This window comes from Patiria miniata, unplaced genomic scaffold (genome assembly GCF_015706575.1).
Source record: "Patiria miniata isolate m_02_andy unplaced genomic scaffold, ASM1570657v1 HiC_scaffold_16, whole genome shotgun sequence".
Lineage (NCBI taxonomy): Eukaryota > Metazoa > Echinodermata > Asteroidea > Valvatida > Asterinidae > Patiria > Patiria miniata.
Window position 1 is genome coordinate 17,001,312 of NW_024037054.1, and position 25,354 is coordinate 17,026,665.

Here is a 25,354-nt window from a genome sequence, read left to right on the forward strand (position 1 = left end):
ATGTGTGATAGGATTGTAGCAGCGGTGGCAGCCTTTTAGGTGATATCACTTGTTTTTGAATTTTTTTTTTTTTAGTTCCTATGGTGATTTGTACTTTTGAAATAAATTTAGTAGTATTGTTCAGAAACTGCACAAATCAGCTTACTCCCATTCCACCTTCTGTCTGACCAGTATCAATCATTCATATACATGTATAAAACTAAACAAATCATTTCTTTCTTGTATAAAACAGCTTATTTATTATAACAAAGTTTGGATAATTGCTTCAACTCGTTGATATCTGCAGTGTTTTGAGTTGAGTAATCCCCATCGTTCCCCCTCAGACGACCACCTCTTTGAAGAACTTTAAAACAATAAATTAGTGCGTTTGCATAAAAAAAGAAGAAGAAGAAGTGGAATTTAAAAAATCACCAAAGAGAAGACATAGATCTTGAACACATAATGCAGAAGTATGTATACAGTTTTTGTTATTTCCCAAGCTCATACCTTATTATTGTTGATTTTTTCCTTCTTAATGAGCAGGAGGATTATGTCCTTACACCTATGGTCTTTTGACTTGCAAACAGCTGAAATTGTATCGCAGAATTAGTAAACAACATATGTACGAAAACAAAACAGTATCAAGAATTGAATAATAATTTTTGTCCACAGGCGCGGATCCGGGGGGGGGGGGTTCAACCCCCAGCTCTGACTCAATTTTTCCCCCACAGAAATACATACAAAATAATGTGAACGGGGGTATTTGTACACTATTCTGTAATATAGTGTTAATGATGGTCGGATTTGAACAGCGCCCCCATTGAAAGTATAGTACGAGCCCTCGCTTTGATTTTCATGATGGCATCGCATATTTTATGTCTATAGAAATATAACATCAATCCCGGTTGGGAATTCTCATAACGTCATCTTTCTGACTAGAGGCCCCACATTCCCCTGAACTGTGCACACTCTTATTTCCTGGTGGAGGGAGCATATTTATATAGAGTCTACTCGTATTTAATTCGGTTATGAAAATACGACCACACTAGGATTTCGCAATAGTAGCCGAGGTCGTATGGCGTATTGACTGTGAGCTGCCGTTGTGAACTTCACGGGAACTTTCCAGCTGTGCATCCGAAATCGAATTCCTAGTTAGTGCTCACTCTCAGACTCTACACCAGGTAAGAAGTTAAGAAGAAAAAATGTATATGTTTTATTATGTGCTACAGTGGTTACTTATCTCTTATGAAATCGATTCACTTGCACTGGTCAACAAGTCAACTATACAAGTTCAAGCACAAGTTAACTCACAAGTAACGAACGACAAAAGAAAGAAGCCTTTGCTACCTTGGTCACATGCAGTTTATCCTCGTATGCAATACCTCATCACTTGAATTGAAACCATATGCTTAGTTAATTAAGTCGAGCCTGACGTTCCTGTCTCGGAATGCGATTGCTTTCCATGTCTCTCTTTCCCTCACTCCGGGCAATTCATCTAGGTGTAGCCCTGTGTCTTGCGATATTAAAGGAATTGCAGGTAAATTTCCTCTCCGTGTCTACTTGGGTTCCCATAGAAGTACTTTAATACAGGTTCACTGCTTCCTGAAAGCGTGACCAGCAAATCTGAGCTGTCTTTCTCTAATCTGTTCAGTTACTTCTTATGGAGATTGCTGTATAGCACCTTTATACTAGTCACACTTGAGACATTGGTTTTTGACTTGAAATTGACGTCTTGTTAAGTCTTAAGTGACTAGGTTACATTATATGCTCCATTATTCATTTTCTATTGTCATACAGAAACAAATTATACGCAAGACTGGATATTTGCCAAAACGTCTCATGATTTGTTTTCTATTGCATGTCGGTTTTTTTTAGCTTTATGTTTTGCTAATCACATGATTTACCGTGTTGTTTTCTGCTGTAAGTAGCTGACTACATAGATCTATTCACTCACAGATAGCAGTGGCGTAACACGGTCATGGGGGGGGGGGGGGTAAACATTTCTTGAAAAGGGCACTTGCTCGTCCGTGCTGAAATGTAGACACGAAAGGGGGGAGGGGCTGGTACCATCTGACGATGGAAACGCTGTTCAAAACCGACGATTGTTCACACTAATCTATATATATAAGAGAGAAGTTTACTCGCCCCCGAGACGATGTTTGCTCCTGAAAGGATCCGAGACCGCGGGCTCCCGCTGCGCCAAAATCGCTCCACGTCCGTGGAAAAATACGGAGGGTGTCTTCCGCCGGGTCGGACGCTTCGGGTCGTCCTGATTTTCCCGTACGGACTGGCGATCCGTTTCGTCGATTTTTCGTGACTGCGTTTTTCGCAGGAATTTGCCGTCGTGTGCGCTTTCACGTTGACTGCCTGGCCGCCCCCCGTGCTGGCTTTTCTGCGTGTCTAGACTGTGCGAAGTCAGCGAGGTCAACGTAGGGGTTTCGTTTACGTGTTCTACTCGGCCCTTCTGCAAAAGCGTTCACCAAACGTTAGTAGGCCTACGTGGTGACCTTGGTAAAATATTTTTTGTCCATGGTGCGTGGCCACCAAGTGTCCCTATTCTTTCATATGCTTCGCTTGCCGCCCCTGCGCCGAGTGCAACGAATACTCAGAAGGACTACACATTAGTATGCCTAGCGCGGTCTGACCAATCGAAAGTCTACACTGCGTGGTACTTCCCGGCTATGCGTAAAACCGTCACTGGCAACGCGTACTGCAGCCTGCTCCACACCCTGGAAACGAGGTTGAGTCTACGGTGCTCGCTATTTGAAGCACACGCATGTGACGTCGCGTGATAGAGTGCTGTTGCTTCCATCATGTGTTTACAGCTCCATGCATCCACCAAGGCTGACCGTTGTGAGTTCGCTGCCCGCCACGTATAATTCAGTGTCGCGTTGTAATGGGGGCCTGTTTGGGATCAACGAAGGATCGATGCATTGCTTCAAATACCGCGATCTTAAACGCTGTCACAAAAAATCGACAAAATAGTGTCCGACCCGGTGGAACACACCCTCCACATTTTTCCACGGACGTGAAGCCGCGGTCTCGGATCCTTTCATTGGAGCAAACATTTCTCGGAGGCCGAGTAAAACTTGCTCTTATATAGATGGTTGAACCAACTTGAATAAAAGTTGACTCGACTTTTTCCTCGCAGACAGTCTCGCAAATTGTAAGAAGTTCAAGTTTACGTTTGTTGAAGAGAACAATACTGAAATTTAATTATGACCTTCCTCCATGATTCAGACCGTTTGTAATTTTATGGTAACACTCAACATTTTCATTTCAAATGACACCTTCACGTTTTATTGCATTATGATTTATTGTCAAAACTGTACAATCAGCCATCGCCTGTGTACTACGGTAACCTTTTCACTACGTTTTCCAAATGCGACTGCCTCACAAATGCGACTGATTCTATTGCTCAGAATACATGTAGCTGATTCAATTACTCCAAACTCAAAACTTTAAAAGATGATCTTCTGCTCAAATTGGTTTCAGTGGTCAGAAATTGCCTCAGATCACGCCACAGAAATTGCTTTACTATAACTGCATGTCTCCCAACTATATCCCCCATTTACATTTAACTCCCCACATTTTCATCCCATTTTCAGCTTGTGGACAATAATGTGCTTTTTCAGGGCAATACAAAAAAGGCACCAGGAACGACCGATGGGACAAAAAAAGGCACGACTTCTTTTTAAAAAGGGAAATTTTGACAAAAAAAACAGGACACTCTATACAAACTATTGGGGGGGGGGGGGAAGCGCTGGTGAAAAAAGGCATTTGAATGGAAAAAGGCAGTCTTTACAAAATATTTTGGGGTAAATCCCCCCCACGCCTATGGATATTACGCCTTCCCCTCTATTTCTCTAAACACTGCATGATATTTTACCCTCTCAGGTTGCAAATTAAATTGCAAACGAAATCAATCTCTTTTCTCTAAACGCCACGCCCAGGAGAGGAGCGCCACTAAAAAACCGCGCCGCCACGCCCATGCAAGAGGAGATTATATTTAGAAAGGAAATAGAAATCGCCACGTGCCAATGACAGTACTTAATTCTTTCTTACACGAAGCTGACCTACTGGTATATAGAATATACATGTATTTAACTATAGAATATATTTAATTACATTTTGAAAGGAAGAAGAAATCGCCGCGTGCCAATGACAGTACTTAATTCTTTCTTACACGAAGCTGACCTACTGGTATATAGAATATACATGTATTTAACTATAGAATATATTTAATTACATTTTGAAAGGAAGAAGAAATCGCCGCGTGCCAATGACAGTACTTAATTCTTTCTTACACGAAGCTGACCTACTGGTATATAGAATATACATGTATTTAACTATAGAATATATTTAATTACATTTTGAAAGGAAGTAGAAATCGCCGCGTGCCAATGACAGTACTTAATTCTTTCTTACACGAAGCTGACCTACTGGTATATAGAATATACATTTATTTAACTATAGAATATATTTAATTACATTTTGAAAGGAAGTAGAAAGCGCCGCGAGCCAATGACAGTACTTCTTGTTTACATGAAGCTTCAGGCCCCCGTATTCCTGGTTCACACGATTGTATCACGGGCCATACAAGGCCAACGGAAAAATAGATGACTCGGACCGTGCGCATGGGCACTACAGTAAATAAGCCTCGGTACTAATGACGTCGCACTTTGTTAACATGTTCACTTTCCTATGGAGCCACTGGGGGCCCACGGTGAGCACACAGGAAAGCACACGCAGTCTTTTTTTACTATACGGCTGAGGACAACTATTGTGTTTCCCTTTGTCCCTCTATAACACTTTCCCATAGACTAAGCACATAACCGAACGATCGAGGACCGGTTTTAACAATAGGCACCGTCGTCCGTGGGTCAAAAGCTCCTTTGTGCTCCTTTTGTTGTCTGTCCTCGAGCGTAATACAATACAAGAGCACACACACACACACGACAATAAACGGTTTTCCCCGCTAGCATGCATGATGCAGACCACGCACGACGGCTGCGTCTTACGAAGCGGGACAAACTAAACATTACACTAATATCGAAGACGAGAGCAATCCAGTCAGTTACAACAGATGGAAGATAGAAAATACAATACATTTTTCAAGTTTGACTGGTATTTGTAGGGGAAAAGATATCTGTAAATATTATATAGAGTGGAATTACTGTACCTTTTTCTGCGCGGTTAGGCTTAGAATTGGAATTCACCGATTTATCTTCAACTTCCGTCGAATAATTTGTTTATTTCAAATTCATTTTTTATGGAAACAAACCAAAAGTCCTAAAAATGTATATTTTCATGTACAGTTTATTAGAATGCATGTACGATTTTGCAAGAAAGAGGTTCCTTCATATCACTATTATTTTCGTCCGCCTGATTAACCGTTGGAGCAACTATTTAAAAAAGAAAAAGAAATATTCGATTCTAGATATCGAATACCGTTTGCATGGGCGAATACTTACTCTTATTGTGCTTTCAGTTTATAGTACAATGCGATACTTTTGGTATCGATACTTACTCATTTCGGCAGTGCCGAGTTCTGTTTTGGAATGATGGTTTATATATATATTTTTTGTATGGGAGTACACAACACGCCATGAACAGGAACATGCAAACTCAAGTGCCCCAAATGTCAAACCACACTATTTCTAGGACATTTAAGTTGTCTGACTTTTTTTTGGACCTTGGACCACAGTTAATATTTTAAAATATAAAAAATTATAAACAAAGAGGCTTATTTAATGGATACCGACTCGTATGGAGGATTTGTTTAAGAGGATACGGGTATTCAGATTTTGCCTACCCATTTATTTGTAAATTTTGCATAACATTTGACCCCAATTGTTTTGGCCTTGTAAAATATCTCAAAAGACAGGAGTTAGGTACCAATTTAGAAATGATGTCATGGGACTGACAAAAGGAGCATGCTACTTTGCCAATTATAAACAAAGACTGACTCTAATATAGGTTTTCCTATGCTATTTTTGCGAAATTGGCCGGGAAAACCTATATAATACATTAAGAAGAATTTCTGTGTAGGCCTAAGCCTCGATGTCAGGCATTTTATAACCACATATAACATTCAAGTGGATTTAGGTGTGTATAAATTTGCGATTGAGAATCTGAATTTTAGTTATGTATTTGTTTAAGTTACAGAAGTTGCACAAAAAGGACTCAACTCAAATTTCGGGTACTTGGGTTTGGTACCCGAGTACTCGGGTACCCAGTTCCGATGCACAACCCAATGTGTCAAGCAGTGTGTCTTCACGAAGGAAATTACAATGCACTGTACTTGTGACATGATCATGAGCATGCATCTCTAGACCCGATTTTGCAGGGCTGAAATCCAGACTAGGAGTTCCATCAAAGTTTCCACTGTAGACCTGCTGTCACAGTACTGCTAGTGCTCCCTTAAAATCTTGAATTACACAAAACTGTATCAGTTGCCTTCAATGCCCCCTTTAAAACCCGGTGCACCCTAGGTGCCCCACCCCTTCAGAAGTTTAATTCTTGTTACGCCGATGGTAAAAAAACACCTGAATTCTACCAATTAATGTGAGAAATCAAAAGATATCACGACCTAATTATAAGAGAAAGTGTCATCACAAAGTTTTGTTTTGTTTCGATTTTTTTTTTTTTTTATTTACCAAACAAATCTCATGAAAAAAGTAGTCCTTGGTAAAATAAGGAATAAGCAGGACAACTTACACAAGGTCGGCATGATGGGGCAGAAACAGTTAACACCAAGGACATTTCTTTCTGAAACAATGCAAAAACTGGCATGCATCGGTAAAGTGTGCCCATCGCCTCCAATGCCCCATCATGTGTGATTACTGTAAATCAATCATGTAAATCGCAATAATACGTCCGACTATTTGACCTCATTCCTAGGGAAGAAATTGGGATTAGGTATAGGAAGGATTTAGGCCAAACTATTATACACAATACACAAACACGCATAGTACCAGTGCAACACGCAAATGCCGCGAAAATAACCTCACAGGGAAACTCATGTGTCATAAAAAAAACCTCCATATGCACATCATTTACGGCATGAGAAATGCCTGCAAGAGGTCCTCTACTCATAATTAATGAAGGCACCACAATTACCAAAAAAATGTTCTCACGTAAAAAAATAATAATTTGCACAGACTTAAAAAAAAATTTACTCAAACAAGTCGTTGAAATAAGTGTCGTAAATAATATGTTATATTTTCAAGCCGATCTTTGTTTAGAAATAAAAAAATAAAGCCTACATTTGCTCATAAATATGAAATATTATGAATATATTAAACATTACTCTCCTCACATTTCATGTAATTTATCCAGCAAAATTTTGTCAACATTGTTGACTCACAAAGCACGCGAACTCTAGGGTCACTTGTTGCTATGTGTAACTAGGTTCCTTTCATGAGCATGCGCACTTTCTAAATGACCGTCATGCACTTATACGTGTTCAGATAATGTGACCTCAGAGTGATAAACTTGGCATATATCATTTTCACTTTAGGAGTGCTTTCCGTTTATATTATTGTCTTCCTGCACGTATATTAGTGCAATTTCACAACATAAGTTATTTTATGGGCAGTCTACTTCCTTATCGAATCCCCATGAGGTCCAAGATATGCATGCTTATCTACAGTGCATGATGGCGCAATCGTTTTACTGGAATTCATGTGTTGCATCGCACTATATTACCATACCACTAACTGCGGTTTGAATAAATAGTTTTGTTAGGACAGAAAGCACTTGACTCCGGTCGTTTTGTTTTGTTTTGTTTGTTTGACTGATAAATTATTTAGGTGTTGGGCTTTAGGCCAAACAAAAAGTCTTCGGTTTCTGGTATGGAGCTTGCCCAAAAAGTGGTGCGGCGACGCGACTTTTTTTTTTTACCTGATTGTTTGCTTTAAATGTCGGCTGATGACTGCAAATGGTGCCCGACTAAACTTAGTGCAGAGAGGCCACATAAAGCTTATTCTCGACCATAACCCAATCTAAAAACACGTTAAAATTGTGCAGCAGCAGGATTCCAATCAAACCAGTGAGTTTGGCGGTTTTGCATTTGAGACATCATCTTTCATTGAAAAAAAAACATTTTCATTTTGCCGACACGCATGGCTACGGCGACGCGCGCGCATACCAGAAACCGGAAACTTGTTTTGTTTGGCCTTAGCCCAAAACCTATCGTTTTTGTATGGGTTCGCTGTTTTTATTATTTTTCTCCAAGACACAATTCTTCTGCAGAACTGTTTGTCAAAATGGAAAGGGATATGAACTTGAATTGTCAATACATGAATGGCCAACCCACCGCAGATGTGCTTTTTTGTAATTACGTCATCATGACGTCATCGTGGTCACGTGACGTCACTTGAAAGTTTGATAAATTTAATCTTTGAAATTCCATATAAAATCAACCATGAGAGACCACAACTTGAATTTTGCGGGATTCAACATTATAATACATGCTCTTCATTTTATCCTGTGCGCGTAAAATCACGTGGCCTTTCCTTCCGGTCGAGAGTTCAGTATTGCTCAAGTCCCCAGAGCACGAGTAATGCCAGAGTAAGGCACAGAGACCACCCCGATTTCTTATTCAGGGTAACTTAACTTTAAACAATGGAGTCTCTGTGAGTTTGCAGTTATGAATGTTTAGAGGTTTTAACGAGTTATTATATACATGTAGGTATGTGTATGCGCATGATGTGGGATTTTATATATGTTGGATGCGGGGGGTGGGGTGGGAAGGGGGGGGGTTGAACTCATTGAAGCTCTTTGATTTTGAATTAGTACACTGAATGGTTTAAGCCCAGGGAGGGAGAGGTGAGATTGTGCATGTGTCAAATTACACTCTTTCAAGCACGCCCATGCGACTATTGGTGGTATAGTTGTTTCAAACAATTTGAACTGAAAAGAACTTTAAAAAACCTTGACAAATTGCTTAAAAATTAACTGTGATAAATATTTAGCTATATATAGCACAGTTAAAATAGCTCTTGACTTGTCTGGTAATAACGTTACAATGACAGCATCAAGTATCATATTACAAGCAATCAAAGATTTATAGATTTAACCTTTGAAAATGAATATAAAATCAACTGCTAAAGATTTGATTTTTTCATGGCAATCGATACAATATTGCAGGGTCTTTATTTTTGGTGTTAAGTGCAAAATCACGTGACCCTAGCTTCCGGTCGAAACTGGAAGTGCCTCATTATTTAAAATTGGCAGAAGATGCAAATTTTCTTTCAACGATGTTAGTGTCTGCCTACTTAGGCAGTACTGCACAAAGAAATTACAGGTGGCGTCATCAAATGTTAGAGCGCCTTCTGGCGGCATGTTGAAAAAGTACAGCGCAGCTTTAACAGCGTAGAAGAAGTCATCACAGAGCGCAGAACTTGGAAGTTTTTTTGTGCTATTGATTATTATGAACAATTGATCACACATTCAAACTATGTTTTAATCAGTGTATTTATCATGATATTGTGGCGGTTTTCCCTGAGGTCAATGAACCCCTGACTCGCCGGGACCAAGTAACCCGGGAGCTGCGCCGCTCGCGCGTAAATATGGCCAGGGACCGGATCCGTTTGGGTGGAAATATACCGCCCGTTACACTGAGGACAAGGAATTCTGAAGAATGGCACACCCGGAAAGGATTATTCTTATTCTACTCATGTACGTCTAGCTAATTTATTTGACTCCACTTCCACTTACTTCTTCCGCACATTATTTACAAGAATGAACACTACACAATAACACTACCGTCATCAAAATCATGACAAAAGCAACAGTATAACTGTAAACTCAGGTTACACTGACAATGCCCTAGATCGAGGTATACATGGTTCTATGTACATGTCATCGTACTCACATAAATTATCCTCCAACCCGCTCGATCCAGTTCCAGCACACAACCTATCTGCTAATCAGATGTCCTTCTCTAAAGCTGCAACTACATGCACGAAGTATTTACACTTTATACAAATTGGTCTCACTCCTCTCCAGAACTTCACTCAAACTACTCAGCTCAACAACTGACTAATTCACCACTGAGTTCTGCCCCTTTATACCCAGGCAGTCCCAGTTTCTATTATTTTCCCAACTTCCAAGTAATCACTTGAATCCAACCAGCCCTGTTTTAAAAGCCCTATATAAACAGAATTGGTCACAAAATAATGGTCCAACAATAACCATTTTCGGTTCCCTTCCGGTTATTTTACATATATCCCCCTTTTAGCTATCCACAACATCATTTACACATCTCAAAACACCCTGTCAGTCTACTGACAGCTACACATGTAATCCTTAAATTATTCCCTATGACTGGACACGGCTGACGTTCCACAGCTCCCAAACATCCAGTCCCAACCCACAAGACTATTTTTTGTTATGGAAACCTACTCTAGCCACCAGTCTTATACACATGAATCCTTACCAGGCGCTCCACCCTGCCCTGCTTCTGTAGTTCACAAGTTCACCAGACCCATTTGCGTTACAATATTATGCTATGTACATGTATGGCAGTAACATCTGATATGAGACTAGCTAGATAATTAGTATGCCTCCGGCCTTTTGTTGAACTACATGTGCATTTACATGTGAATGGAGCTGGGTCTGGTTATGGGCTAGTCATTCAATACCTAAAGGTCATGTTGATAACCCTAGCACTATATAGGTTGAGACAATGGTGTCCCGAGTCCTTGGTTTTATAGAGTTAAAGGTGCTCACATGTTGTTCTGCATGCACTAAACTGTGTACTTTCTTTGTGGCATATTTGAGACACCACACCGAAACACTTAATTACAGTTATTTAATGAATGCACTTCATTTTGAGTGAATGTGCCAAGTAATTACAAATGTATACATTGTAAACTACTTAAGTGAAAACATTGTAACCTAAGTGTATTTTGTGTTGCCTGTGACTACAGCTCATTAAGCTTTTACTTCTAAACACTTTAGTGTGCATAAAAGTTGGGAGAGATGCAGTTGATGCATCCGTGATATATATAATCAAGATTTGGCTATATATAGCACAGTTACCAACGCTCTTGAACTTTCTGGTAATGACGTTACAATGACGTCATCAAGTATCATATTACAAGCAATCAAAGATTTTTAGATTTAATCTTTGAAAATCAATGTAAAATCAACTGCTGCAGATTTGATTTTGTTTTTTATGGCAATCGATACAATATTGCAGGGTCGTAATTTTTGGTATTAAGTGCAAAATCATGTGACCCTTCCTTCCGGTCGAAACCGGAAGTGCCTTATTTTTTTAAATTGGCAGGAGATACGCACTTGCTTTCAATGATGTGAGTGTCTGCCTAGGCAGTACTGTACACAAATATTACAGGTTACGTCATCAAATGAGCGCCCTCTGGCGGCATGTTGAAAAAGTCAAACATGGATTTAAACATGCATTTAGAGTTGATGTGTGTGGCAAAGTTTGCGGTAATCCATGGCCCAACACCGTGTGGTTGTTCCTACAACCTCTAGTTTTGATTAATTTTATTTTCTTTTTGATATGAAATATACAAAATAAAGAAATCAGAGCATGAAAATATTACATTGAGCACATGACAAACCAAAGAAACCGAACCTGAAATCTCTGGCGAGTCAGATTGACACACTCCCAAGATACCTTGCCATTAATTGTCGAAAATTTCCCAACTTTTGTGGACGGGAAACCGAAGCCATAAGCCCGTATGTTTCATTTGCCCCGGCAGGGACGGATCCAGAAATGTTCGAGGGGGGGGGGGTGTTTCATCAGCCAAAAAATCTGAAAATGTACACAGATTTTGTTTCTCCTGACACTTGGCCTCCGTAAAAAAAAAAAAAAATGGGGGGGGGGGGCTGGTACCATATTTCAATTTCGACGATTATTAACACTAGATTACAGAATGGTGTCCCGTATTTTTAACAGGCGGTCGTTTTACCATTATACCATTACAAGCTGATTTACCAGATCATAGATCGGGTAGGGCGTAGTGTTGGGGATGAAAATGTGGGGAATTAAATGTAAATGGGGGATATAGTTGGGGAGACATGCAGTTATAGAAAAGCAATTTCTGTGGTGTGATCTGAGGCAATTTCTGACCACTAAAACCAAAGATCATCTTTTAAAGTTTTGAGTTTGGAGTAATTGAATCAGCTACATGTATTCTGAGCAATAGAATCATTATTGTAGGCTACACAATTTTTATTCGGGGAAGAAAAAGTGGGGGGGGGGACACCAAAAAATGCCCCCCGCCTCAAAATGTGTGTGTGTGTGGGGGTGGGGGATGGGGCTGGGGTGGGGTTGGGTTCCCCCTGTCCCCCGTCGATTTACGCACATGATAATTATGTACCGTGGCAACTGTCTGTAAATGTTGCCGTTGGTCTGTTAAATTGGCTTTTTGTGAGGCAGTCGAATTTGGAAAACGTAGTGAAAAGGTTACTGTAGTACACAGGCGAAGGCTGGTTTAAATCATAATATGCAATAAAACGTGAAGGTGTCATTTGAAATGAAAATGTTGAGTGTTACCATAAAATTACAAACGGCTGAATCATGGAGGAAGCTTGGTCATAATTAAGTTTCAGTATTGGACTCTTCAACAAACGTAAACTTGAACTTCTAACAATTTGCGAGACCGTCTGCTAGGAAAAAGTCGGTAACTTTTATTGAAGTTGGTACAACCATCTATATAAGAGCAAGCTTTACTCGGCCTCGGAGAAATGTTTGCTCCTGAAAGGATCCGAGACCGCGGCTTCACGTCCGTGGAAAAATGTGGGTGTCTTCCGCCGGGTCGGACACTTTTTCGTCGATTTTTTTGTGACTGCGTTTAAGATCGCGAGTTTGAAGCAATGCATCGATCCTTCGTTGACCCAAAACAGGCCCCCGAAATTATAACACGACACTGAATTATACGTGGCGGGCAGCGAACTCACAACGTTCAGCCTTGGTGGTGGAAGCATGGAGCTGTAAACACATTATGGAAGCAACAGCACTGTATCACGTCACATGCTTGCGCTTCAAATAGCGAGCACCGTAGACCCAACCTCGTTTCCAGGGTGTGGAGCAGGCTGCAGTACGCGTTGCCATCGACAGTTTTGCATAGCCCGGAATTACTACGCAGTGTAGACTTTCGATTGGTCAGACCGCGCAAGGAATAATGTGTAGTCCTTCGGAGTATTCGTTGCACTCGGCGCAGGGGCGGCAAGCGAAGCATATGAAAGTATAGGGGCACTTGGTGGCCACGCACCATGGAGAAAAAATATTTTACCAAGGTCACCCCATACTACAATTTGGTGAACTCTTTTGCAAAACGGCCGAGTAGAACACGTAAACGCAACCCCTACGTTGACCTCGCTGACCTCGCACAGTCTAGACACGCAGAAAAAGCCAGCACAGGGGGCGGCCAGGCAGTCAACGTGAAAGCGCACACGACGGCAAATTCCTGCGCAAAATGCAGTCACGAAAAATCGACTAAACGGATCGCCGGTCCGTACGGGAAAATCAGGACGACCCGAAGTGTCAGACCCGGCGGAAGACACCCTCCGCATTTTTCCACGGACGTGGAGCGATTTTGGCGCCGCGGGAGCCCGCGGTCTCGGATCCTTTCATGAGCAAACATCGTCTCGGAGGCCGAGTTAAACTCTCTCTTATATATATAGATATCATTATTTGACGGAGCTCTCTTCATCCGCGCCTGCCCGGATCACATCCATTGTCGCGATGCTATCTGCTAGCAACGTAATCGATGCTAATATCAGAAATGGTGGTCAGAGATCACTCGTAGAGGTAAAGGCTCTACTAAATCATCAAATAAAACAAAGTAGGAAGACAGTCAGTTTCCTAAGTCATAGAGCGAAAGTACTCAGTTGACGAGAATTATATTGTTATAACTTCACATAGAAACTTGTAGGCATTGTGTGAATAATACAGTACCTTAAACCCCCTTAAAAATGGAAAGCGCGTGTGAAAAACAACTAGGATCATTTTTTTTTTCATGCATTTTTTTTGTTTCCACCAATTAAACACCACTCGAAAACCAAAGAAGATTGTTAAATCCTACCCTGTTGAAGTTTCAGCTCAGCGGATATTGTACTGTTTGAGAAAACAGAGAAAACCCATGCGCATAACGTTTTGGTCACGAAACACGATTTGGTCAGTAGCACTCTATATTCAATAAGGAAAAAACACACGTCAATTAACTGATAGCTGGAAATTTATCACCCACATTTCTTGATTTCTTTGAAATGCCAGCAAGTCAGAAGAAACAATTTCACATTGTGTTATTACCAGTACGATGTTTTATCCACTAGCTTCTCGATGGGATACCTTTGGGATTACTGTACATAATGGTGGTGTTCCCTAACGTGGCGCACTTCGACGTTACCCGACTTTCCTCGTGTAGTGTTGCCCAACCGCTTTGGTGACAAACCTAAAAATCATGCAGTGAAATATTGGTACTTTGACCTGATTAATGCTCGCTATCTAACCTCTGTGAACAATTTCGGTTTTAATCAGAAATTCAAAAACGGTGTCGTCCGGAAATTGGGCACAAATTGGCAGAGTGTTCCCTAACGTGGCGCACTTGAATAAATCCCGGAAAATTCCAAATAAACATTTAAGAATTCCTGTAAAGGTGATAGATTCTGATAAACCATTATTATCTTTACTTACATACCCAACCAGAAGTTTGTCAGATTTTTATTATTTTTATTTTTCGGGGTATTTTCAAAGGGTTCACTTTGTACTTCAAAATATAATCGGAAAATCACGCCAAAATAAATGTTTCTTCTAACTTTGTAACGGGCAGATAAACTCGCAATTTATGAACGGGAGTGTTAAGAACTTGATGAAATTTCCCTTTCTGTGAAATTTCAGTTAAAACATTTGTTCTAGCTAGGCGCTACTGGCGAAAAATCAAAGTGCACTACGTTGGGGGCTGCGACACGTTAGAGTACATCAACAGTACATGTACATGTATATGCCCTTTAAACTAAGACAGTGAACATTTTTTGGTAAAAAAAATCAATTATTATCAAAAAACAATTATTATTAACTGACGCACATCTTTTTTTTACACGGCAGCTTGACCATGGAATCCAGAACACGTCCATCCGTATCTAACCAAGGTTTCAGCGTAATCGACAAGAGGCTTTCGGGACTGTCAGACTTCAGCCGAAGTCTCAACCTTAGCGTCCTGGTGAACGACCCGTCATTGAGAGAGGCCTACGCGGCAGCCCAGACAAATGGTCAGCTACCAACCAACCGTGCCCGGGTCCTGATCCTCGGAGAGCCTCGTGCCGGTAAAACCAGTCTTCTGAACCGGCTCCTGGGAAGGGAGTTCGACATCCGGGAACAGCCGACCGAAGGAATTGAGACGCGCATGTGTCACGTGACCAACGTGGACAAACGGTGGAATGAATCCGAAGGCGCCAAGGCAGATGACATCCAGGAGTGCGCCTCCGCGGTGACGGTTCTGGGCGGGGTATCCTCGGAAGGATCCACTGGAATCGACGTGAACGGGAACAAGAACTTCATCAAACAATCCTCCACCTCTGCCATCCCTGAGCCTTGCACTGCCTCTCTCATTGACCTGATGCAGACTACGGCACAACTCATACTTCTCGTCGGTGTTGTGTTCACCCTGGGAATATTCCAGTACGGTTACGTAGTCTTTGTGTGGTGTTCTATCGCAGCAACCGCTTTATTGCTGGACTACAACAACGCCTACCGGTTTGCGACATCCATGTCCTTGGTCGGCGTTCTCTTTGAAGCCATGGTGAGAACTGATCGGCCACTTGAAGTACTTGCCTGTAAAGATGACGAAGACGACGATTCTGGCTTGAAAGCTCTAAGTTTTACTGTGAAGAGCATCTTTTTTAATATGCTCAATACCGTCATGGTAGGTGTAGGCAATGGTTTAGGCTTTCGCACGGGCATTGCCGTTGCATTTTCTGCTTGCGTCCATCCAGCTGAGACCAACCTGACACTAACTACCGCCCTCCAGGGACTACAAGCATCCTGGAACATGTTTGTGCTGAGTGTAATCTTCGGAGGTGGGGGAGTCCTCGGATTGGGAAGTTACAAATTCTGCACGATCGATGGTCGTCTGCACAACAGTAGAGTTGCCATTTGCTGTGGTTTCATGGTCTTCCTACTTGGAATCTTTATAGAAGGAACGTGTCATTATCGACCTTACTGGTTTATCTTTTTGAACGGTTTTGTGATGACACTCCTTGGGACATGGGGTGCGATCTTTGGACGCAGGGCAGTGGTGAAATACGGCTTCGAGGCTAGTTATATGACCAAGAAAATCGCAGGGTTTATCCTAGGTTTGTACCTGGTGCACGTGTGTGGCTGGTCGTTGAGGATACCAGAAACTTCCTCGATGTCGCTTGCATTTTATATTGTGTCGGTCACTGCACATCCTCTGTTTGATCTTCACACAACTTACAAGATCTGGCGAGCGAAAAAGGCTTTCCCTATCAAAGTTATTCGGGACAAGATAAAAGCCATGGAACAAGGACGGCCTCTGTTGGAAACTAAGCTGAGTTTATGGGACTTTGCTGGTGACACTCTATACCACTGCACACATCACGTCTTTATGCCAGACAGAGCTCTGTACGTGATCGTGTTCAACCTACACGCCGCTGTTTCTGACGAAGATGGGCAGCTGCAGAAAATTCTCTTCTGGCTACATTCAGTCTGTGCGCATGCGCGCCATCCAGATGCCGTTGTTATCGTTGTCGGCACTCACAAGGCAAGCGTCTCTGAGGCAAGTAGGATGCACTTCACTGAAGTACTTCACCGAAGAATCACTTCTCCTTTCTGTCATCGGCTGGTTTTAAACCCTCTCGACGACAAGCCGCTGTTTCTCGTCGAGAATTCCCAATCTGTTGACGATGACTTCAAGCAGGTGAGGGCAGAAATATTCAGGCGGGTCGAGAGCGCAGAATACGCTCAGGAAAGATATCCCATCAAGTACCTGCACTTCTATCGCGAGATCCAGAATCGTCGAAAACTAGCAAAGACGGATTGCGCCGCTTACGTGATGACCTTGGACCAAATCAGCGATCTTGCAAGAGATACTTGCGATGTGGCAAACGAAGATGACATGAAGAGCATGCTGCGATTTTTCGTCGAGGCTGGAGAAATCATCCACAAAGGTGACGACATCTTGCAGCAACATGTCGTGTTGGACCCCCAGTTCTTAGTTGACGTCATGAAGAAACTCGTACGAATCCCGCGTGGTTCTAAGCGATCGCATCGCTTTGCTGTGGATTGGAGAGATTACGAAAGTAGTGGAATTATCACAGAGGGTCTGCTGCAACATATTTACAGCGACATGTCCCATCTTGTGCCACTTCTGACCAAGCTTCTGCTGGCCTATGACCTCATGTGTCAGGTGGCGTCTGGCTTAAATCCGAACTGCTCCAATAGGTTTTTCCTGGTACCTGCCATGCTGCCTCCTTACCGAGGTGAATCGATGGAGTTTTGGAAACCCCAGAGTAATGAGGAGGTCTTTTATTTCGACTTTGGTTTCTTCGATCCCAGCACCGTCTACTATCGTCTACTGGCCCGTTGCCTTACACATGCCAGTCTAGATAAGCTTGATTTCAACTCCAAGCCTCTGATTTTTGCAGACCGCTGCCGGTTCCACATCGGCACCAGCTTCATCTTCAAGTTGCAGCTGGAGAGACGTTCTTCCCAACAGATGCTTCTGTCGGTCACCGCCTTGGCCTTTGAGAAGCAACATCCCGTCTGGAAGCTCCTGAAATTCTTGCTGAATGCTGTGAGGAGCATAACAGCGAGGGACTACCCACAGTTGTGCTTCACATTCGGCCCTCGCTGTCCTTACTGCGTCCATGACTCGGGCTCATCGAGCGAGGACCTCTCAAAAGACACCTGTGAAAACAACAACAGAGAGGAGGCAAAAATCCACGTGCTGAAGATGGCCGGGAATGACCAGCCGTTCCCTGCGATATCCCCGGCCGTAATGCTCTGTGGTCAGAAAAGATACGAGTTGGTCCTGTCCGAATATAAATCTTTGGTAGGTGAATTCTCCTTTATAACCAATGATTAGCGACTAATTAACTAAGTTGTGAACACGTCCTGTTAGCTTAGCAGTAGCACCTCCACTGGTTTCACATTTCCCCGTTAAACTTTAACCTAGTACACCTAAACAAGTAAATATACCCTCTAAGATTCATGGGTAAAGGGGAGTATGATGGCAGGCTCGGGGTTTTTTTTCAAGTCTGTTTGAGATAGACTAACACTGCTCGAACTTTTCAGTTTTTAAGTAGCTCCCGCACTTTGGAAATGAGTTTTGCGGAACTAATTATTTTGAAGAGACCAGACATTTTTGTATGAGGGAGCAGGTGTTTACTAATTTAGTGACAATCTGGCAGCTGAAATAATTTGAAGTGAAACGTTTCTCCCCTCCCATTTCATACGACACAGGATGCGGACTGTGGTTCCTGCCATCTTCCACAACGGGTAGCATTCACTACGAAGACACCAATTACAAAACTACCTCCCGACCTCTTTCACAAGGTGTGCCAGCTGCTCAATAACTCCTCAACAACCAGGAACTGGAAAACCCTGGCAGGTAAGGCCTTGTGGCTTTCGACCACGAATATTCACCCTAACACACCGATGACCGAAAACACTAGGCCTATGCGATGTGGTAATAATCAAAATAAGATTCATATCTAACTCACAAGAGACGGTCAGTTAGTGAGATAATTACCCAGCATAAAACACTAGTGACACTCGGTCAACACAGGTGAGATGGGTAGCCGCCTCCAAATTTCCGCATTTTACCGTATAGGGGTACTTGTTCACGAAGCTCACAAGTGCCCCTATAAAAGGATCAGCAAAAGAAACTATAGTTGTGATTAATTGTGTCCTCCTACCTTTGTTTTGGCTTGTAGGCGAGTTGGGTAAAGACGTGGAGTCTGTAGCATTGTTGGACAGCCAGCGGATAACCAACCCCACCGAGTGTCTGCTGCGAGAATGGGCGATGATTGACGGTCACGTGACGGTCAACGACTTGCTGGAAGTCCTCGGTAGACCTTCACTCCTGCGGATGGATGTCATACAAGAAGTACGCTCCCAAATGGCACAAGAATGAACTTACTGCAAGAATCCTGAACAGCGCCTCCTAGTGCAAGACGTTGCCAATAAACTTTCTCTGCTCTTAGAATGTCCAATGCCCAGAACCAGATAATGCTGTCGTGCATTTCATTTAAATATGTTGTTGATCAAACAAGAATCTTCACAAAAAGGGGCTAATGGTTCAGGCGGAAGCGTTGTTTTTAAAATATTTTTTGAAGAGAAAAGGAAAACACTGACTTTACTAAGTCATTTTCCTTTTTACACGCAGCTCTCGATACACACTTTCGCACCATTGCTTGTAAGGCTCAAAGCATTTAGCCAATTAGTGTATCATTTTCATGTAATAAAAGAGGCAGCCATATGAGGTTGGAAAAAAAACAAGATATTACGCAAACGAAGCCACCTTGCTTGCCATAGCCCTCAAAATGTAAATGATGATCAGATATTGTAGAAACGTTACGAATTCACGTCAATAGTGGGCGCAGATGCCTTTAGTCTGTTTAAGCTCTGATTTTATACATTTTTTTGTCTGTGACCTTTGGTCAGCACTTCCGTGTGCGCATGTCCCGTACGCACGGAGTGTACCTACATCGCGATCGTTATGGTTTCAATTCGTGAAAGAGGTCAACAACCCTTAAAATGGATCGGTTGGTAGGAGCAAAGCCACAAGAGGGCGCTTTATTAAGCGAACTGTAGACAAATTGTGACATAACTGCAACCTTGGTCCGCATGCCGATTGAACTTTGCACTACCACCACCAGTATCGGGCTTTCATGCTGTCGGGCTGACGGGCTGTCAGTCTGTAGTGCTGTCGGTATGTCTGTCTGTCTGTCTGTCTGTCTGTACAAACAAAATACCGACAATTTTAGGCTGGCGCCTCGTGATTTACAATTAAGCATCATTACCTTCATCTCTGAAAGTGTCAAGAGAAACATCTCTAGTGCATGCTCTGTCTTAATTTCAGTCGCATGATATAATGCAGTGGATCATTCTTTTCAGCGTTGAGATGTATACAAGCTATAGTTGTCATTATACAAACAGATTTTGAATAGACCGATCCATTTAGCCCGCCCATTGCACACGTAAGTAATTCATAATGTGTTCCTCTCCCATTGATCTCCATTCTCAATTCTACCATGCGTACTTCACACGGTTTAGCAAAGCACGAATGGAACCGTATGCTTACGCACCTCCAGCGTTTATCCAATAGTCGCTAGTAATCAGTGGTGCGCGCGCGTGTATGACGCTTTTACTATCCGGTTCGTTAGTGTGACGTCACCTCCAGCACTTTCTGCACGATTGGAACCGGAAGCTAACGCAGCTCGGGCGTTTGTAGCCAATGGGCGCTAGTAATCCATGGTGGTCGCGCGTGTATGACGTTTTTACTAACGAACCGGATAACGAACCGGATACTGCATGTTCCAGCTGTGCGCGTCATACGCGCGTGCACGTGCATCGGACTTTTGTGTACGTATGTCGGACATTATTCGCGACTGTGATTGGTCAAAGCACCAGTGGGCGGGGCTAATGTTTCATTATATTAATTTTGTAGAATCTGTACTTAGATTGATGCTGTGCCTCCTGCACTGTTTACTCCAATTTTAATACGAGCAACAGTCTGGGAGTATTTCTTAATTTTTTTTAGTGTACTCCGCTAACGCAGTTCCCTGAATGTATTATTTGCAATCAGTTAGAATATTGTGATACCAGTCTAAAGTATGTTTGGATTATTTGTTTTTCCACTGAAATTATTTTCCACTGAACATTTTGAGTTTGTAAATATGGCTTATAAATAAAATCCAGTCAGAAAACGAAACCAACTTTTTAATTTTCTTGTATAATAATCTTACAACAACCACTATTAAAGCTTCTCTTTCGTTTTTTTTTTTGTCGGGCCATCTGTTTCGCAGTGTGGATACCCAAATAATAATACTACTGATAATAATAATGTGGTGCTTGTATAGCTCTTATACCAAAGGTCTCAAAGCGCTTCACGTCTATTACCCCTGTTCATCAGGTTATGAGATCAGTTTTTGCAGCATCTCGAGATCAGAACATTCTGGTCTCTACCCTCACAGGCACCCATTCATACTCCTGGGTGGAGAGAAGCGGAGAGAGTAGTTAAATATCTTACCCAAGAACACACGCACCATGTTTCCCGTCAGGGTTCGAATCCACGTACCACGGCACGTGAGTCGACCACCGTAACCATTGGACGACAGCGCTCCACGAAAGGAAAGGGTATTTTTAAAATATGGGATCACTGTCATATTTCGTTGCGTGATTAGTATTCCAGTATTGAATTAGTATTGAAGACTGCCAGAGGCATCATATTTTTTAAACGCTTAACTGAGGGAAGAATTGACAACGTTTATGGCATTTCAAGTGTTTTCATTAAGTGATTTCAGACTTTGTTGTTTGCAGGTTTTTTTATTTAGGCGCATCTCTCATTTCAGGATCGTGAATTTGCCTGCGTATTTTGTTGTGTGTGGGTAGTACTCAACAAAACGTCAAAAGTCTGCTCAGTTTTGTTCCGTTCATCTAAAGTTTGTGTTAAAACCGATAATGAATAACTAAACAGTGCCCACGCAACCCGGACTTTGGTTCACTGCTTAAGTGAACATCCTGGTTTCAGTTCATATCGGCAGGGATGATTTGCAATATCGTGCATTTGTTTGCCTCCAACGTGAACAATTTAAAGCAACAAGTTTTCGCCTTCAATAGGCCTGTTGGCTCGTAGAGTCCAAAGCTGGAAGAGTGCAATGGATCATTTATACGGGTGATGAGTGTAATGTTGGATGCAGCTTACACCTCATCCACCGACGCCATAAGCGGGTAGACGACATTGCATCAGTGAGTTGGCCGCTATCTCGCGAGATATTAGTGTATTAATTTAGCCTATCGAGTGCGTGGTATTGGCTGGTTAGCATCGTAGGCTAGGCATACATTGGGAACCCAGTGCCTGGCACATGCGGCTGTTGGTGACTGTGTGTACATGTGTCGGAGTGTCTGTGAGTATTTGTCAATTTAGAGCTCGCAGTACCACTTCTAAACGTAATAGTATTGGTATTCAATATGAATTATTACTATACCTCATGCATATTCGTGATCGAGAGCCGAACTCTCACTGGTCAATTCACCGTCACATGCCAGATGTTATTTTTGCTGTTTAGGGTAAATACGCATGCGTAGTAGACTGCATGTCGCACGGGTTACCCGTGGAACAGTATACTACGCATTCGCTTCACAAAGCAATCGTGGAACTTTCGCACGGGTGTAGTATTGGAAGTTGACAAACTAGTAATAGTTTGTCAACTTCCAATACCGAGGGGAGCTAATATCGACTGTCCACACCAAATAAACCATAATATATTTGTTTTACTATGCCTCATACATATGCAGTTGCCGATTTGTTTTTCGTTGCCGAATGCAACTTAATTAAAATCTTCGGAGAAACTTGTCCAGTTCACCCAAAAAATATTATTGCTCAAATTCACTAGTTCAGTTCGTTTGCAATACAGTACAGTTGTAAATACAATAGTTTGTGGACATTATTGGATCATTTTGCAAGATTTTTGAACACGTATGCAAATGAGGAATAGTCTGGTGCCTGGATATGCGTTACATTAGCGCTTGTTTTTGTATGCGGTGTCTGGGGAAAAAAACAGAGTCAATTCGTCGCAGCGCGAGCATGGCGTGCGTTACGAAAACACGATTTATTTAATTAAACTGTTACGATCTTATCGAAACAATATGCAGTATCACATTTCATATTAATATGAACAAATTGGAAAGGAAATGAGTATTTTTGAAAAGGCGTGGACGAATGATCCCGAAAACACGTACTGCACGTTTTGAATAACAACACCAAGTACACAATAAAAATCCATTTCTAGCCAACTGCAGAATCGAATATGGATACAGGAAGAAAGTTTCCTATCCAGGGTTTACTATTGGAAACGCGGTTGGAAATAAAGTAAGCACTGGGGACGAGGTTGGGTAGCCGTTAGTATCTATACAAAATATATATACGGCACGTGACTAAAACGGGAGGAATGCCTCCTTTTTCCGAAAATGACCGAAGTTTGCCGAATAGATTTTGTCGAAATCTCAGAAAGCGCCCGGGAATTTCTGGGTATAAAATAGGTTTTATTTAACTACCTTGCTTATTAAAAATTTAAAAACTAAGTTGATAATTAATTTTCATAAATTGGATCAAGAAACTTAAAATTCAATGACGATTTTGTGCATCAATAAATGTGCACTAGGATCGTACGAGGGGTGAGCTTTGTTGCGTATTTAAATCTGGCGACGGTTTATGGGGTTTTCCCAAAACTCGGCCTGGTCTCCATTTTGGCTTTGCCTGCTAAGATGATATTTCGGTCCCTAACTTTTAAGATTATAGGTCAACCTTCGTCAATGTTTTCTTACTGAAATATCAAAATGTGTGACAATGAAGCAGGTAATGTTTTTCAAAACGTGATAAAGCGAATTCGGAAACGAAGCCGAGCTTTGAAAAAGGGCCGTCAATGTCGTCATGTTTATTTTTAGCCCCGTTGGCTGCCTGACCTACAATTTAGACGTCTAGGCGTCGGGGGAAATTGTCAACCAGACTAGAGATCATAGGGTTACCCGTGCGAATGTCTACTACGCCAGCGCTTTACGAAGCAATAGTGGAACTGTCGCACGGGTGTAGTTGGCACGCGCCAACATCGCCCTAGCTAGCTAGCTACACATGTAAAGATTGCGGCACACGTAAATGTTAATCAGCAAGCTCAATGATGCCGAACTGGAGAATATTGTGGACAATAAAGATGCCTCGTCTACTAAAAAGCTTTCCACGATGCGAAGTAAACTCTTAGAAGTTATGAATTGCAAACAAACTGAACTTTTCTGAGGTTCCGCAATAATCTTCTTCTGGTGAGCTGGGACAAGATTCTCAGAGAGTATATGCCGATGTGCGTACTGCAACGGGAAAATTCGGCAACTGAATATGTATGAGGTATAGTGAAAAAAAGTTTACCTGGTATATTTCGGGTGGATATAGTCAATATTAGCTCCCCTCGGTATGAAGTTGGCAAACTAGTTATTAAAACAGGCGTCACGCGCGCAAGGGCGGATCCAGAACACAATTGAGGGGGGGGGGCAAAAAATTATGGTCCCCAAAAATTGAGTCAACAAAATTATGGCGTGGGGTTCGGGACCCGCTTAAGGGCCCCGACATTTTCTTGGATTCTAGATGCTCTGTGGTGCGATCTGAGGCAATTTCTGACCACTTTAACCAATGTTTTTTTTGAGGAAAAGATGGTGGTGTACTCATGGCCTGCCTTTATTGCGACGTCACATAAAACAAAATGGGTTTTTTTATGGGGGGGGGGGCATGGCCCCCTTGCCCCCTCCCCCCGGATCCGCCCTTGCACGCGCGTCACGTTTTGGCGCGCGTCACGTTTGGCTCGGTCAAAACCCGACCTTGACCCCTATCCCGCCACTGCATTGACGTGTAAAGCGGGGTATTGCGCAGTCTCGTATTTTTTTGTCCTCTTAACCCCAGATTTCCCGCAAAAAAAACCAGCTGCAGTTTTTTTCTACGACTTAGCTGTTCGTTCTGAATGTGGCACAACAAATAACTAACAAGTAGATTGTATTCATGCAAGTGGAAAAAGTGTCCTAAACTTCACAATCATTTAAAAAAAAAAGGAAAAAAAAAGGATTTTCTGCAAATATGCGTATTTTTGCCAATACTGATATGGTACTGATTATAGCATTGGAATTAGGATTGTTATGCTCGTCATTTCATCTTGAACACTGCTTATCTCCTCATGGTGAATGCGTTCATTCTCTTTTGAGAGTTCCCAATACGTCATGCACGGTAAATGGAATTAGTAATTTAGTTTAATATTATATTGCGTGTGTGAGAGGAAATGTCTATGAAGAAGATAGTTTTAACTATTCGGTTTTAGTATTTTCTTTACATTTATTACATAGTCCAAGCTTCTGTATTCATGTGGATATAGATTTCCTTATTGTGTCAGCATAATAAAAGTAACACCAATTAAAATAGTATATTAACACGATAAAACAGAATGAAATTAATTACTTAAAATGTACTTTTGTGTATAAAAGTGTTACTTTTTGTGTTCAATCCAATCAAAGTATTTTTTTCAAAAAGGGTAGCTTATTTAAAAAAGCAAAAAGCGACCATAATATTATGGTCCTTGCATGAAGTCACTTAGTGTTTTTTGTTTTGTGAAGGAGTGT

General features: G+C 41.9%; 1 protein-coding gene across 1 annotated transcript; it reads left to right on the forward strand.

Annotated features, from left to right (window-relative positions):
* Nucleotides 1–805: 805 nt before the first annotated feature.
* Nucleotides 806–19,494, forward strand: LOC119723146. Its single transcript, XM_038193696.1, has 4 exons — nt 806–1,160; nt 15,065–18,029; nt 18,440–18,587; nt 18,913–19,494. The coding sequence occupies exons 2-4, from the start codon at nt 15,072–15,074 to the stop codon at nt 19,110–19,112; spliced, it is 3,306 nt and encodes a 1,101-aa protein (XP_038049624.1). The 5' UTR covers nt 806–1,160; nt 15,065–15,071; the 3' UTR covers nt 19,113–19,494.
* Nucleotides 19,495–25,354: the final 5,860 nt, after the last annotated feature.

Bases quoted from the DNA above. Each gene is read 5' to 3' on its own strand.
- LOC119723146 (XM_038193696.1), top strand. From the start codon at position 15,072: ATGGAATCCAGAACACGTCCATCCGTATCTAACCAAGGTTTCAGCGTA. The intron at 18,030-18,439 runs GTAGGTGAATTC...CATACGACACAG, and splicing joins TGTCCGAATATAAATCTTTG to GATGCGGACTGTGGTTCCTG. The intron at 18,588-18,912 runs GTAAGGCCTTGT...TTTGGCTTGTAG, and splicing joins GAACTGGAAAACCCTGGCAG to GCGAGTTGGGTAAAGACGTG.